The 18,082-nt window shown below is 36.8% G+C and overlaps 1 protein-coding gene across 1 annotated transcript in view; it reads left to right on the plus strand.

The window, feature by feature from the left end:
* The window catches only part of LOC127975414 (glutamate receptor ionotropic, NMDA 2D), a 77,594-nt gene that overhangs the window by 18,311 nt on the left and 41,201 nt on the right, over nt 1-18,082 (plus strand). The window contains exons 2-4 of the mRNA XM_052579458.1: nt 13,027-13,359; nt 13,601-13,807; nt 15,260-15,526. Of these exons, the coding sequence (XP_052435418.1) occupies nt 13,069-13,359; nt 13,601-13,807; nt 15,260-15,526 (765 nt within the window). The 5' untranslated portion in view covers nt 13,027-13,068. The remainder of the gene's footprint in view (nt 1-13,026; nt 13,360-13,600; nt 13,808-15,259; nt 15,527-18,082) is intronic.

Genomic DNA, 18,082 nt, shown 5'->3' on the forward strand with positions numbered 1-18,082 from the left:
ATCGTTAATTTAAACGACGATCGATCATGGAAATAATCGAAATTTGACATCCCTATTCTGAACAGTTAAACTGAGCAACGTTCTTCAGAAAAATCTTTAAGGTCCGGCAGATTCTTCAGTTTTCCAGCATCTTTACATATTTGAACCTTTACATATTCACCCCCCATTAAGAGCTGGGGGGGTGAAAACTTTTGAACACGATGAAGATGGCCAAATTTGTCTTATTTTGTTGAAATATAATTTTTTCCATTTAGTTCTGCCCTTCGTAAGCAACAGAAGATACGCGTATGTTTCCCGGTACACAAATTAAGTACAATTTACCTTGATCTTCAAATGCAAAAGTTTTCACCCCCCAGCTCTTAATGCATCTTGTTTCCTTCTGGAGCATCAGTGAATGTTTGAATCTTTTTAAATAGTTGTGTCTGAGTCCCTCAAATGTCCTCAGTGTGATAAGATGTATCTCAAAATCATACAGTCACTGCTTGAAAGGGTTCAAATATGTAAAGATGCCGGAAAACTGAAGAATCTGCAGGACCTTAAAGATTTTTCTGAAGAACGTTGCTCAGTTTAACTGTTCAGAACAAACAAGGGACTCATGCACAACCATCACAAAACAGAAAGACAGTCGTGGATCATCAGGTAACAGAACACAGTACTAAGAACCAAGGGTTCCCAAACTTTTGAGTGAGGTTATTTTAATAATTTCAGCAATGTTTTTGTCTTGTGGACTACATGTTAATATCTTTTATGTACAATATCTTACTCAGGATAGTACTAAATAAAAAATAACATGCATTTAGTATGATCTCTCTTATTTTTTGAAAATTACTCATATTTTCACAGATTCTGCAAGGGGTGCCCAAACTTTCGAGCCCCACTGTATATAATAACGTTATATATATAATCACAAAAATTCCTTATACAGTGAACATTTTAATATGCCTTTAAAAATGGGGTTTATGTATAACATTATGTATGTATGTCAGGATACTTAATATAACACAAAAATAAATACAGACAGAGCCATCTGATATTTAAACATTATACAGTAGTAAACTGTGAAGGACAACATAAACATTTAATCTCATAAAATCTAGGAGTCTGATGTGACATAAACATTGTTCAATATAATCCTGAGCAGGAAAAACAAAAAACTAAAATTAACTCCTAAAATAATTAATTGGAGCAATTAATTTGTGGGTGGATAAAATAAATCTTAAATAATGCAAATATTAACTAAATTTTTTTAAACACATTTTTTCATCAGGCAGACTTGTGTGTGTGTGTGTGTGTGCATTCGCCTGATTGAGAAGTTGCAATGACAGATACGGTGACATTCCAAATAAAGTTTGAAAGTAGTAAAACCTGTGTTAATGCTATTGAGTAGGCTAATATGCCCAAAGAATGTTCATTTAAAAGCAGCCCACGATGAACTATTATGTTACCGTAACACCTTACGGCTCCGACAAGATTTTGCTTCGTCCTCCATACGGTGCCAACTCACAAAACACTATTTTTAGCCAAGCAGCTATGTGTCGCGCATGCGCCTCTGCAACATGCTAGTCTCACAAGTTTGTTTACAGGAGCAAAGGAAGCTAATTTTCCATACTTTAGTAAAGGAAAACCAGTCTCCTCTTGGCTTATATTGAAATCCTCCGACATTTTTCTTTACATATCCTCAGTTCGTACTTCTAATTCGCGACCAGTGTTTTGTTTCTCTTGGAATACAGTTTAATAATGCATTTAATGGATTCTCGTTCAAGGAATGCGCCACTTCGAGTATTATGCCGGACACAGGCAAACTGCAGTCGAGGATTTTGTTAAAAATCGAGTGCTCAAATATGATATAATGATAATAGATGGATGCATGACATGGTGTTATGGCGTATAAAAAAATAAAAATCAAGATTATAGTAGTCCTATGATTTCAGAAGGAAAAAAAAGCGGGGTATTTTGTAAATGCAGTGAATGAATTGCAGGGGATCTTTTTTGTTTGCTTTTGTGGCTTGTGAAATTGTTCTTTCCTTATAGATGGAAAACCTGTTTTCTCAGCATGGATAAATTGGGCAAATTAACGTCGTTGGGGGTTGTTTTTAGGGAATGGAAGTTATAAGGGTGCTGATTTATGAATAGGAGGATTCATAGGTGTTTTTTGTTTTGTGAATGGGGACAGAAGAGGCCGCTGGATTGAATCGACTCTGCATAGCCGCGGAAATGTGCACATTTGATGCAAAGGCACGGTGTGATCGGCTGGTACGCTACACAAGAACATACACACTAAAAAATCCTGGGTTATTTTTTCTACCCAAGTGCTGGGTTGAGCCATTTGGGTAAATTTTTTGGGTTATTTTCTCAGTCTTGGGTAGTTTTTGGGTAGTTCTATGTAACCCAACCGCTGGGTTATTTTCTGGGTCGTTTTCACTGAGAGCTGAATCAATGCACCCCCTCCCCCACTCGGACGCAATAACCCAGCTCATTGGGTCAAATCAACTCCGTGCAGGATCAGCGCAGCGCGGGCTGACTGAATTCGAGGTGGAGGTGGATGCCACACACACGCTGTAATATTTGGAGAAATAAGGTTCGTATCAATATATTTATACATTTGACATGTATTTTTAAACATATTTACACACATAACATAATAATGAGCGAACGAGCGATAAAAAGGCAAAGAAATGTGCGACAACAGTCATGTTTACATGATATTAAATGCACCGCCAGATCGCTCGTTTTGGTTTGCTGGTAATGCCTGCTGGATAGTAAATACGTTTTCTTCAGTTTTTATGTGTTAAACGACCCTTTTGTCAAATTCTTACGTTTTTCTTAACTGTTAAATGACATAATTTACTTCAAAGTCCATTAAGTCAATTAATTTCAATGCCACGAGATCAATGTGATGTAAACGTGCATTCCTTGCCTTGCCCATCCCCCATCTTACTGCATGCAGTGCTAAGTCAAAACAACACAATTTTTGGGTCATCTGTCGCGGGCATATTTTGGATCGTTACAGGAGAAAATATTTTAAAAACAAACTGACTTCAGCATTTTTTTCTGGTGAAATAAAGGTTTGTATTGGTCTTTTTATCATTGAATCGTTACCGATTGGCAAAAATGTCCCATTCTGATTTTAAAATATCACTTAACGTGATATGATAGATCATAAAGCATCCTGCATTTGCGAGCACCAGAGATAACGTTACCTATTTCTTTTCTGTCTGGTGCGTTTCGTTTTTTTTCCACAATAAAAATAAATTTCTAATCATTTATTCATTAAATAAATGTATTATTATTTGAAATCCAGGTAAGTGTGAATTAATCTTGGACTAAAATATATAGTTTTTTTCCCACAGACCCGCTCTTGACTGTCCGTGGTGGCAAATCCACAGCCTTTCGTTGGAGGTGACACTTTTATCTCATCTAATTTGAATGATTGCCATACATTGATCATAATAAAATTACCATAAACCATAAAAAACAGCTGTTACTATTATTAAAAAGATCCGGTAACGTTATTGTGGTTATACCCGTTTAGTTAAAGGGTTAACGTTACTTCACCCAATAATCAAAATTATGTCATTAATAAGTCACCCTCATGTTGTTCCAAACCCGTGAGACCGTGAAACTGTCTTCCGAAGATGAACGGAGGTCTTACTGGTTTGGAACGACTTGTGAGCAAATTATGAGCAAAGTGAAATGTTAAGCAGTATAATTCAGGAATCAGTTTGCATGGAGTTTAGAAACATCCAGGATTTACTAGTTAAAGTGTTGAAAAGCTCTGAAGAGTATTTCTGTTTTTATGGAAACTAATCCTTTTACATGTAAAAAATGTTCATAAGCCTCTATTTGATTAACAGCATTGTTATTTCTTTGTCCAGTAGAATCAACCGTATCTGAAGAGAGAGCTGAGGAAATTAAACAATGGCTGAGAAACAACACACAGCCCATCAGCCAGGTGGAACAGTACATCTGAAAAATATGTTTGAGGTCCTCCATGAGTTTCCTCGGCTAACTACCTCAGGCATGGTATGTTTACATAATGTCTTTGTCATATGGTAACATGAGTTATATTAAGTCTTTTTTGAGAAGTTTTTTTTTGTAATTTTTGCTTTTAGATTGCACAGGACTTTCACATTTTACATCAAGATGAACCCCAAAACTGTTTGAAAAATGGCGGGTATACTGACAGGATCTTGCTTTTTGTGAGCGAGAAGCAAAGCTTTCATGTACAGCTGAAGAAATGACAGAAGGTTAAAATGTTTCTACAATATTTTGATATTATGGGCCAGATTTACTAATAGCTTGCACCATAGTACTGTCAGGATTACTAAAGAAATGCAGTGATGAAAAATTGGTCACATTTTTTTTGCAACTAACATTACTGCATATTTGTGGTAGTTTATATATTTTAACCCATTTTTGTGCTTGGCAATAATTGCTGCTAGAAAATGCAGCATTTTCTCCTCTCATCTAATTTATTTAGAATGCCAGACAAAGATGTTATAACGTTGCTTTTAATTTCTGCTGCTCTTGGTAGGATATGTTGGTCATTATGTGTCTGTGTTTTTTTTTATTTGCATATTGTCAGTGGATCAACAGCAGAACTTTACACTTCAGTCTACACTTTTATGGGATTTTGGACTCCAAAGCAAAAAAGCTTTCATTGACATTCAGCCTGTAAGTACGACTTTACAGAAATTTACTTCAATCATTTAATGACTTCAATGACTTCAGGTTGAATACACTACCATTCAAAAGTTTGGGATCGGTATGATTTTTTAAATGTTTTTAAATTAAGTCTCTTCTGCTTACAAAGGCATTTATTTGATCCAAATACAGCAAAAATAGTAATGTTGTGAAATATTGTTACAATAAATTAATATTTGCTATTTGAATATATTAAAAACATTTTTTTTGTGATCAAAGCTGAATGTCCAACATCGTTATTCCAGTCTTATATATAGTAACATGTTGACAAGATATGCTCCATAAGAACTTTGTAATTTAATTTATAATGTATCTTGGATAAATAAGTCTGAGCTCACAATTTTTTTTCTGTAGATAATGTTCATTACTAAAACATCTTACTGGCAAATTTCTAGTGTCCTAGCTATAATTAATTTTACTAGACAAATAAATACTAGACAAATTTTTTTTTTTTTCAGTTTCACACTCTAGCAAGTTAAGGTCTTTTGCTTTTGTAGGGCAGAATATTAAATGTAGAAATTAAAAGTGTTAAATTAAAGTATTTCAAGTGTTACCAAAACTCTTTTGACTTGCTTTGCATCCCTGTCAGTGGCTCTGTCAAAGTGGGCCAGATCAAGCTGTAATAATTTTCAGGTATTTTGCCTCATCCAAAGCTCTGGCTATACAAGACCTACTGTTTCTAAAGACTGCTTGATTGAATAAACAGTTTCGAATTAATCCCCAACCCACCACCCATACCCACACCCCTGACACTCCCTTTCTGTTTCACCTTTATTCATTTGCATTATCTGTCCTTTAGGTTGGAACAAATATGGTGGAGTACCTCCAGCAGGCTGAAGCATCAAGACCTTACCCTTATGTCCTGTAACTTGAAAATGGACACACTGCATCGCGGGCATTTGTCATCCTCGCAGGAGAAGCTTTGGAACAAAGAACTATTGTTTAAGGGGAAGTCGAGGCCTAATGGTTAGAGAGTTGGACTCGCAATTTAAGGGTTGTGTGTTCGAGTCTCGGGCCGACAGGAATTGTAGGTGAGGGGAGTGCATGTACAGTTCTCTCTCCACCTTCAATACCACGACTTAGGTGCCCTTGAGCAAGGCATCGAACCCCCAACTGCTCCCCGGGCGCCGCAGCATAAATGGCTGCCCACTGCTCTGTGTGTGTGTTCACTGTGTTTGTGTGTGTGTTCACTGCTGTGTGTGTGCACTTCGGATGGGTTAAATGCAGAGCGTGAATTCTGAGTATGGGTCACCATACTTGGCTGAATGTCACATCACTTTCACTTCACTTCATTGGGACTGTAAATGTATGAAAATTGTTTTAAATACTGTTTATAAATGGAATTTTATTTTTTTCGTTTTGTATGATCTCTTGAATTTTTGGTTGAGGTAAAGTGTAATTACAAAGTGTAATATGCTGAAAGAAAAATAAAGATAATACAATGTTGTCCTGTTTGTTTATTATGTGGTATATTTAATGTTAAAAGGAATAAAAATTCCTTTGAAAATATAACCCATTTATGAAATCAAATTAACCCATTATTTTTGTAAAAATAACCAATTTTTGGGTAGAAAAAACAACCCATTTGCTGGGTTAAAATTAATAACCCAATTTCTTGGGTTAGTTTAACCCCATATGGGTTCTGTCCTATATTTACCCAGCAGTTGTGTTAAAAACAACCCAATTTGGGTTGTTTTTAACCCAGTGTTTTTTAGAGTGTAGTGTTCTTCAACCTCTAAAGCAGTTCAGGACCTCCAAACATAAGGTAGAAGGAGAGTGGGAAAATGTGAGCGAGAGAGAGAAAGTGAGCAAAAATGCTGCATAGAGTGCTGTGTGGAAAGGCCAGCTCACAGATTTCTCATTTCAGCTCTCAGGTTATCCAGAATGAATTGAGAAAAATGATTCACACTGAGAGTTTTTTTCTGTAATGTTGTTCTTGTTTATTTGTTCAGATATGGCTGCTCTTTCAAACATCTCTGCTTCCTGCCTTCATCAGTAAAATAAATTACGAGATAATGAGAAAGAGGTTGCCATCGAGGTCCTGCTATTTCTGACAGTGAATGTTTGTGGCGGTTTTGAGCCACAGTGAAGGCAAGGGGATTGGTTATTATTTAAGGCCAATATCAACATACGGAAGATTTCTGATTTGTAGGGCTCTACAAGAAATGTCCGTGTGTCAACTGGTTGTTCATTTTTCAGTTGTTTGTATTGCATTTATTTGAAATGAATTCTGTACTAATATAAAATCTATGCATTTGATAACGTACACACAAATGCTTTATCTGAAAACACAGACTAAGCAGGTTCTACATTTGATGTAGAACTTCCTGCGCTACGCATATGTTAACTTTTCTTTTGAACACTTTTTATACATAAAACTCTTTTATTATACTGTTTTTCTGTCTTTTTGTTGTTTTTTTGTTAATGCTGTACAGGGAAGTGCTTTTGACCAAATTCTAAAGGTGTATTGCATAAATTCTACCGAGAAAGCAATTGCATAATCCACTGGGATGAGCTCAATAAAATAAATTCAAGATTGCAGAGAGGCAAGAGAAATGCTAAACAATCGATATTTTTATATATTCAAATATTATAACTGTAATTCAATACTGACAATAAAAGAAATAAATTACATTATTCAGTGTTTATTTTACATTTCTTACATTTTACTAATGTATGTGTGCCATCTATATTTATCCATGTTAGTTAGTTGATGCACAATGTGTCCAATAATTTCAATATCAGGATTTTAGAGTAAAACCTGTATCAGTCTTACTAGAGAGTAAATTACTTGTTTCTCAATAATATTTTCATTTAGCTTTATTATGTTTTTAATAACCTTTTTAGCTGTATTAGTTCATTTCAAATGGTTCTCCGATGTGACAAATGAATTTTAAATGTACTGTAGAAATATTTCATGTAGTCTTTTAAATAATAAAAGGCATTAAAGCTGTATGTATAACAGTTATGAAATAATTAGCAAGTTTTAAATAGTACAGCATGTCATACTGTAGGTGAACAGCTCTATCAGAGTATTGCATCACTCCTCCCGTGCCGCCTGTATTAAAATCCTGAGTTAAGTCTCCCACACTCTAGTATAAATAGCTTTTTTTTTGTATGGTTATGTATGTGTACATGCATATGTACAGTTGTATATATGTACACCTGTAAGTTTCATGCTTTCCTGTGCAAAATTATGCAAATGGAATTTTGCTTGTTGACCAAAAAATAAACAAATAAAAATAGATTTCTCTCAAACATATGCATTGTGCTGTGTTCGAAAGAAAGAATTTTAAAAAGGTGGGAATAAAGCCAAATGAGAACTGCATTTTGTGTATTGCAGAAATGTGAAGTCTTTGAGATGAAGCCCCAGGAGTGCACTTACCGCTCTTTCTCAAAGACCTCTGTCAGGGCCTAACAGTGCTGTATTTGGAAAAATATAAGCTGGGAGCACTTTTGCTATTTTATCATTTAGCTGACACTTTTATCCAAAGAGTACACTTATTACAGGGACCATCCACCTGGAGAAGCCTGGGGTTAAGTTTCTTGCTCAAAGATGCAATTATTATAATTCATGAATCGCTCCTTGTGGGATTCAAACCTACCATCGTTATTTATCAGCCTACAATAGATCTGCAACATTCTTGCTCCTTATGTTACCTGCTAAGTTTCTGGTTTAAACAATTCACCAATCGGTGGAGAGCTTTGCACAATGTTTCATTTTGTGAAATGCCATGTAGAGTTCTATAAAATCTGTTAGATTTTTTTTCCCCCTGAAATTATTATTTTTTAATAGTTATTTAAAATGTTGGCAATAAAAAAAGCATGTTTTATTAATTGAAATCATGAAACCTTCATGAAGAGGAATCATGAATCAATTTAACAACAACTTACTAAAATGAATGAAATATGTTTTATATTCCATTTGAATGTTTTGATTACATTTTAATAATTGAAAGGCATAATCAACTTAATTAACAAAAAAAGCTTAGTTATATATAATTGTGATTATTCCTTAAAAATAAAGTTTGATATATTATAGTTTGAGTATTGGTATCACATTGAGACATGCATTCTACTGTATAGCAGTAATATAATTCTGTAATAAATTAAACTTTTTTGCTCATGAAGTGAACGTAGTGAGACTGCAGTTGTCGTCATTGATTCACGCAGAGACACACAAACCATGCAGACTTCATATTAAAACTATATTTTACAGTTTTATATTTGTGGAAAATAGTCCATATTGCATTTTGATTTAAGTATATGGATCTATTTTGGAATTTTTCATCCAAAATTTGACATTCCTCATTACACAGTAATTGTTTTTGGGATTCTGCGATTCATAGAACACTAGATGTGTTGTACAAACCCTACAGAATAGAAACATTTGATTTTCTTAATTTTGTCGAGGCATACATTAATAGCCTGCATGTTGTTTCATGCTGATGAGAGAATTAGGGGATACAGCTTGTTTTCTTTTAGTCCGCTGAGATTGAAGGTGAAAATCAGGTAAAGGAGGAAGATAAGGCAGCTATTGTCTTGTGGATAAGATTACTTTAAACTGCACTCTTGAAGTAGAGATCTTAGAAGTGAACTAGATTAAACTCACTGCTTTATGGTGATACAGCATCTCTGTTAAGCGCTATTAACACACTCATGGTATCTAAATAGTGTCCTGATGTTTTTGTGCAGTGCAGCGTTGGCTTTGTTTTTGTGACGAGGATCTGCGCCTGTGTGGAAGGTTGATGGATGACGTGGTCATTTGTCAGCTAAAGTGCTTTCGATAGCGTCGGTCATCACGGTGCATGCAAAGCATTTTACGAGCTGTGTTTACAGCCGTGCAGTAAAGAGACGCACACTCTCACAGCCAGCGCGGTGCAGGAAATGCAGCCATGAGCTCAGCCATAATGATCACGAGCTGTCAATGCATATGGCCCCAGATCCAGCCAGTGTGAGTGAATGCAGTCCATCTCATGTCTGGTGCATTCTGTTGTCCATTTGTTTGGATTTTCGGGAAATGAGGAGAAGGCGAGCAAAGCGTTAGTTCACCCAAAAATGAAAATGATGTCATTTTCAACCACATGTCTTTCCAAGCTGTATGACTTTCTTCTGTAGAACACAAAAGGCGGTTTATTTATCTATTCATTTAATTGTTATATATTTTTATGAATGTCTTAACCTTCCCTATAAGACCCATAAAGTACAGGTTTTTTTTTTTTGTAATAAAAAAAAAAAAAGAATGAACTTTGGATGTATGAATTGTGTAAGGATACATTTTATTCTGTAAATCATGAGCTTTTAATCATTTAATTGTAAATAAACTGAACTGAACATCTCTGAATGTCTCTGAAAATAAAGTGTTCGCAGCATATTTAAAAAACTAGTCAGGGACACTAGAGATTTATGTAAATTTATATGGAGAGCCGTTATAGTAATGTACTCTGTAGTATTTTAGAATCGCCCGGGGGTCTGTAAGCAACAGCGAAGCACGAGTCCTTTCCTTTGTGGATGATATATTGTTGAGTGTTTTTGGCTCTCTTTGATGAATTCAGGGCTGCGTGTGCACTTCCCACGTCTCCTACTGTACAATGCAACCTGTGGAAGCAGCAGTAAATTACTGCTTTTGCACAACATTAGCACAGTGGGTTCCCAAATGACAAGCCCAGGCTATCATTACTCCAGGTTAATTTGAAGTGACTCAAAAACAGTAATATGCTGTTGTGGAATGTGCTTCGATGCTCTTTCGTGCATTCCAACCCCCCGACCTCCCTTTTCCCACCAACCTTTCACATAACACACACACACACACACTCTCATACTATACTGTCCCTTGTCTGTCAAAACTGGAGGATTGCCAGCATGTTTGTTCAGGCCAAACACGTACACACACCCCAGTAATCAATATTTCTCTCTTTCCCTCTATTCCGCCATATTTCATCCCTCTTTCTCATTCTCCATTCCCTCCATTTTCCCTCCTCCCCATCTCTGTTCTCATCTTAGTCATTAGGACTATATTTACCTCTTCCAGCCAAACAATTCCAACGTCTGTCCGTCTCTCTCTCTCTCTCTCTCTCTGTATCTGTCTCCATCCCTCCCATATTCTGATCATTGCTTCTTCGTCTTTGGCTTCTTAATTCGTTCTCTCATTCATCTGAAGGACTCGTCAGGGTCAACAGACCAACAGGCTTAGAGACGGATAAATAGAACAGAGCGAGAAAGAGAATGCAACAAAAAGAGAACAAACCCAGAAAGAGGTGACAGAATTGGGAGAGGGGGAACATTATGTCAGAGAGCCTGGTGATTCCAAGCAATTGCATTAGCACCTGAAGTCATGAAACAGAGAAGAGAAGGCAGGAGGAGGCTGCCACGAAAGTAAATTGAAAATGATTTGCTTGTATTGTGTGTGTGTGTGTGTGTAACTGAGATGGAAAGGAGCGTAATACAGCATGGAGGTACTTTCTTACATCAGCTGCACTAACCTCTAACACTCCAAATAGTTTTATTGGTGCGTGTGTTCAGTCATGTTGGTATGTGAGTGTGGTTATGAAGAATTTGTGTGGGTGATTATATTTTAATCTTTGTTATTTTTCATTCACCTAACAATAAGCACATCCATTCCTTGACTCTGTTTTTATTAGTGTGCTCATACACATACTTTATTAAAGATCCTTTACTAAAGAAAGAAAAAATACACACAAGAATATAAACTAAACAAGTGTTTTAGATTAGAGTGCAAAATATTGTTCAAATGAATGACAGAACAATAGGTAACACTTTACAATAAGATCCCATATAGTTAAAGCGTATTAACATTAACTAACAATGTGCAATAGCTAAATGTTAATATTCTTTATTACACGGCTCTGAATACTTGATTCTAATTGGTCAGTCGCACCATCCAGGGGTATGTTATTCCCAGATAACAACCACCAAATTGAATAAAACACCGTTCATGCTGGCACTACGAGTTATCTTTACCGGTACTAATTGTATGCTTAACGAGTCACTCCGCTATAGTTTACTCTCTGGCACTACCTTGTGACTGAAAACACTCAACCACCGCATGTTACAATGAAAGACTTAAGCATTAATTTCAACATATGGTATAAATAAATATTTTTGGCCGTGTAATAAGTGTAATAATAAGGGATAATTATTCCTCTGCGACACATCAGGGTCCAGATCACCCTGTCTGGGTTTATTCTGAGATAACAACTGGCTGGATGTACATTATCCCTTACTTAAAAAGTGACGTGACATAGAGCCAAGTATGGTGACCAGTACTCAGAATTCAAGCCCTGTATTTTACCCATCCAAAGTGCACACACAGCAGTGGGCAACTATTTATGCTTCAGAACCTGGGAAGCAGTTGAGGGTTCGGTGCCTCCTTCAATCCTTCTATTGTCATCCTCAGACTTGAACCCACAACCTTAGGGTTAGGAGTCAAACTCTCTAACCACTAGGCCACAACTTCCCAACTTAATGCTGATTAATACAAATGTTCGTTCATGTTAGCTCCATTGAATAATATTAGAAGACTCAACTTTTGATTTTATGTTATTAAAAGAATTACAACTTACAATTGCTATATATATGTGTGTGTCAGAGGTCATATACCTCTGGAGCAACTAGGAGTTAAGTGTCTTGCTCAGGGACACATTGATGTTTCACAGTGGATTTGAACCCAGGTCTCTCACACTAAAGGCATGTGTCTTATCCTCTGCGCCAACACCACACCAACACCTTGCAAACAATAATAGCGAATCAGTCAATATACATATATGCCCACTGTTCTCTATTGTAGACCAGTGGATGGGTCATGTTTTAGGTTAGAATATATACATATATATATATATATATATATATATATATATTTAAATAAATAGCTCAATTACGTATTAATTATTTGGCTCTATTGTGTAGAAAAGTGAATGTAAACATCTAAATGACTGTGAAATATTATTTACACAGTTAGGAATGTATATATACATACATACATATATGGTTAGGGCAGCTGCTATGTTTACAGGTTTACCGGGGTAACTGCAGCATTTCTGCCTCCATCAGCGCCCCAGTGGCGAATGTGCGTTTCATCTCCTTCACTCCCTTCACCTTTCTTCTGTTTTGTATTTGTATTGTATTCACACTCATGCTCCTAAATACATTTTCCAGTTTGCACACATCTATTTTTAGTCGCAAATGTTAGTGAAATGCTCACACTGTCGTGCCCTGCTCTCTCTTTTTTTTCTTAATATTGCTCTTTTGATTTTGTTTTAATCAGAGTTTACCCTCTTGCTTTTTCTTCCTGGTTTCACTCAGGCTTTCTTCATACCCTCTCATTTGGCCTCCTCGTTTTTTGCCATGGTCACAGTACCCACACTCTCTCTGCTATTGGCCCTGGTAGAATGGGTGGGTCAGACTAGCTCCTCCCCTCATCTCTTGCTCCGGCCCAGAGAGCGTGAACGGGACCCGGTGGCATCAATGCACTTCAACATCGCAGTGATCCACGCAGGCTCAACGGTTCAACAAGGGGAAGCAGGGGCTGCAGCAGCTGCGGGTAGGGTGCCATACCCGGGGTTCGGACGTGTGCACAGCAGCTTCGGTGAGAGCGTCGTCACCCAGTGGGGATCCGCAAATGTAATCTGGCTCCAGGTCAGTCCGATAGAGGTCATTCAAATTAAACTGAATTGATTGCTCAAAGGGTCGAAACAGTGGTGGATTAAAATTTAGAGTAGCCTGAATACCTGAATGCTTTGCTGATTGTGAACTGATGTGTGAATACAAAAGTAGAGTAAAATACAAGCACTTAAGCAAGAGTATTCATTCATAACTACAGAAGTTAATGTGGTGTGAATGTGAACACAAATGTGAAGTGAATGTGAATTACCTACAGGTGAATGACAGCAGCCCCAGGACGCTGCTCTCTCAGCTGTGTGACTTGCTGGCAGCCAGACCCCTTCAGGGACTCGTGTATGAAGATGAGAGACCCCTCCCGCTGGTCTCTGGGCCCCTGGCCCCCATGCTGGAGTTCGTTTCGGCCCAGACCGGCCTCCCCATTGTTGCTGTGGGAGGGGGAGCTGGTCTGGGCAGGGTACCACAGGTATGATTCTTTAGGGAATTCAGGCGACACATTAAATTCCATAATTTAATGCAATTGAGAGCTTTGCGAAGTTTCCCATAAAGATCTCACTTATGTTCAATTTGGTCATGCAAATTTGCCACATTGTCCAACTGAAACCAGCTTCATACATTTCTACACTATTGACAAAGGACTTTTCATTGATCTACCTTTATACCATGGAAACCTCCAAATACAGAATGGTGCAGACTGACATAATGATTTTAAATACAGAACCGAGGTCTACAGACAGAAACCTCCCAGACAGATAGAGATGTCCTGTTTGAAGCATTTCCTGTAACCCTGGGAGGTTTAAGCTAGTGTCAGCAGTTTGACTCAGCTAAGTAAAATTCCTCTTAAAAGTGATTGTACCCAGCAAGTACAATTGATTTTGATTCTGAAGTATAGCTGTCTTGAAATTAATAGTGTTTTTTTTTTCTTATTAACTGTACTGTCTATGCAATTTAATAGGACAATAAAACTAGGCCACTGAGGATTTCTAAGTCCTTTCTGAAGATGCACTTCAGCAGCACTGAATTATTTGACAGTGTTGTTGTTTCTGAAAAAAAAACAAAAAAAAAAACAATGTTGTATGAGTTTCTTTGGACTTTGGAAATTCCTCACAAACATCTCTATCTGCAAGCTCTTGGTGTTAATGAGCTCTAACACTTGCTAGATAGTGTTTGGCTTGCTGCAGTGCTATAAGGGCATTGTTTGTTAATGGTACCGCCTTAGGAGGACCGTTAAATGGACAGAGATAGGGCTGCCATCGTCTCTGTCGAGGCCTGATCGGAGCGCACCAATAACCGTAGGAAGGGATGGCATTACTAACATCCATTTGGATAAATAGCAAGGGCAAGGGTCATGCATTACTGCTGCGGGCCATACGGTCTGCTCTTTTTTTCCCTCTTATTTTCACTGAAGTGCTTCGGTTCTAGGTTTTGCAATTTCAGCTGCTAGTCTCGCCATTTATAACATGTTCTCCCTAGCACAAAATGAAAACTACAAAGGTAAAAATACATTTTCAATCACAAATGTTTAGTTTTTTATTATCATTATTTACTCTGTACACTCAACGCCATCGCAAATTAAATTTAAAGCTGTGCCATGTACTCCAGTGACGATTAGAGACCCTGAAGTACCTCCCTCATGTTCCTAACGTGGCTGCATATCTCAGAAACTCTTTACGAGAAATTTAATTCCTATGATGCTTTATGGAGGCAATAAATACTCTTCAGTCACAGGAAACGTAGTTATTTTTTCCCCTTAATTGCACTGCAGAAGACAAGCTCTGTCTGCTGTTATGATTAGTGAATGTCACATTAGAAACAGTTCCGAAGAAATGTAGTTCCCATGATGCCTTATGCAAGGAATGAATCAGCTGTCTTCAGTCTTGGGGAAATGTAGTCGTTTACCTTCTTAATTACTCTGCAGGAGACCGGCTCAATCTTCCTGCAGTTCAGCTCTTCCACTGCACTCCAATTGGAGGTGATCTTTGAGGTGCTGGAGGAGTATGATTGGACGGCCTTCTCGGTGGTGTCCACACGTCACCATGGCTACCAGGACTTCCTGTCAGTAGTGGAAGGTTTGACCGATGGGTCATTCATCGGCTGGGAGAAGAAGAGCGTAGTGATGTTGAATTTAACCGATGATCCGGGAGGAGCGCGCACACGGCGGCTGCTGAAAGAGAATGAAGCACAGGTAGAGAGGGAAGGTCATTACGTTTCTATCTCGCTCATTCGCTCATTTAATCATTCATTTACTCTGACATCACTTCCTGTCCTTAACCATTTGTTTGACTTTTCCTTTTGGCTGTCGTCTCCACCATCTTTCTCTGACCTCTCGCTGTCCTTTCTCCGTTCTCCTCTCATTCTCATTACCTTTCCCATCTCTTCCTATATTTGTGTAATGTGTGTGTGTTTGTGTGTGTGTGTGTGTGTGTGTGTGTCGCAGGTTGTCCTCTGTCTCCCCCTGGCTCCAGGCTGTTATTGTTCTGTGTATGTGTGTTTTAGAGGGTGTTATTGTGCCTTGTGGGTCCCAGTACACTGATGTCAGTGTTAATATAACACAGAGCCTGTGGCGGTGCAGCCCAATGCCATATGCATTAGATTCAGTATGCAGTGCTTCTGCTCAATTACACACACTCACATACACACAAACCCAAATAAATATTGCACACATACATTAAGTATGCATTTATATACACACACAGAAAGTTGCTTAGTAGCACATACAGTATAGAGTGCAAATGCAATCTTAGATTACAATGGGCGGTATGACACTAGTAGAAATATGTCAGTTGGTAGAGATCCTATGCCGTTTATAGTACTGCATTGTATCTGCTATGCAATGTAAAAAAAATAATAATAATTCCAACACTAAGCAAAAAGTTACAGTCTACTCTTCACACTGTGTTGCAAAGTTGTTTTCAGTGTAGACAACTTTGTTGATTGAAATGGGAGAGAGTCTGATTGTGTGATGTTCTAATGCAAGAATGGATATATATTGACCTATTTTGGATATTTTATTCTGCATGCTAATTTCTAATTTTATATTTAAATTATGTTTATTATTGGAAGAACACTACAAGTTAACATAGAAAAAATAGAATCATTTTATAAAAATAAAATAATGTAATATTAAAATTGTATTTTGTTTCTAAAATGTTTTTAAATTATTTTAAATTAAAAGGGTTGTGGTCAGTCTCATGTTTTCATACTTTTATAATGCACACTCTAAGTTAATATTTAAAAACAGTAAATAATTGTAATCATTTTATTAAATAGTAGTGTTTTTTATTGGAGTTTTTAATGTTTTATTTATTATTATATTATTTATAATTATATATATTAGGAAAAATAATGAAGGAAAATTTATTTTATTATCAGCTGTATTATACTGTATTTATTGGTTATCAGAGGACACATAAAATACTTATTGGCATATTGGCATAATATATTATTAGTTAGATCCCTAAAAATAACTGCATTTGGTACAAGAGGTAAGTAATGCACAGTGTAGCATTCACAAGACCTTCAGCTGTGTACATATTCACTTATTACTAAACATTATCAAGTGGCATTCTTCAGCTGAAAAATATAGTCCCTGACAGTATTGCTATGTAGCGAAAATATCTGCTATGGGAGCTGTGCAGTGATGTGATAAAATGATGTTTTCCACTGTGAATTTTAGCACGACTGGGACACAGTGTTGACCAATCAAAAATTCAGGACCAGTTTAATTATACCATGATTTTCAATACTGTATACACAGGCAGGTTATACTGTATACTCTACATAAACACACACACACATGCAGAGAAAAAGAGCAAGAACATAATTTCATCATTTAATCTGTACTGTTCAGGGCTGGTGAGTTCAGATACGAGTTGGATTTTCTATCTATTTATTCTATCTTTTGTTCTTTTCCCAGTTCTCTAGCCCTCTTCTCCTGTTCTATCTTACAGTCTGTCTCTCTTGGGTTTTTCTCTCTCATGCATTGTAAAGGTGAAATCTTTAGTCTCTCTATCAGTTTCTGCTTTTTTACTGTTCTTTCCTTCTTTCCTTTCTCTCTCTCCCTCCTAGATATGCCAGTTTCCTTTCTTTCCTTTTTCTCTCCTTCTCTTTCCATCCATCCAGTATCTGTCTTCCTTCATTAAGGCATGTCCCAGCACCATTACTTCAAAGCTGTTCCTCTTCTTAAAATAATTTCAGTCTGTTCTGGAATAAATCTTCATACATTAGGGCTGTAACTAATAACTGTTTTTATAATCAATAAAATTTTGGTTAGCTCTTTGATTGATTAATCAGATATCTTAATAATGTTCTAATATTGTTCTTCTAAAAAATATGCACATTGAAGTATGCCCTATTATATGCTATACAAATTTTAAGAAAAAGGTAGTTAGTGAACATGTCTTAACAATCTAAATGCAGCAGAATAAATAGCATGATTTAACTGACATACAGTAGACAGTAGAATGTGTGACTGCAGGAACACACATATTCTGCCCTCTGAACATTCTGTAGTACATCAATCTACAGTAATCAGTTTATTAATTCCTTAATGAAGTCTTAATTTTTCAATAATCCATTTAAAGTTAGTTTTCATATATCATTAATTAGAGTGCATAAATGATTTTAAGTTTCAATCCAAATTCACTGATCCAAGTGGATGCACTCCCTTTCTGTTGTGCTCCATTTAATTGACGTGAATGTTCTATGAAATATCTGAAATGTAATAGCAAGAGCGACATTT

This window comes from Carassius gibelio, chromosome B16 (genome assembly GCF_023724105.1).
Source record: "Carassius gibelio isolate Cgi1373 ecotype wild population from Czech Republic chromosome B16, carGib1.2-hapl.c, whole genome shotgun sequence".
Lineage (NCBI taxonomy): Eukaryota > Metazoa > Chordata > Actinopteri > Cypriniformes > Cyprinidae > Carassius > Carassius gibelio.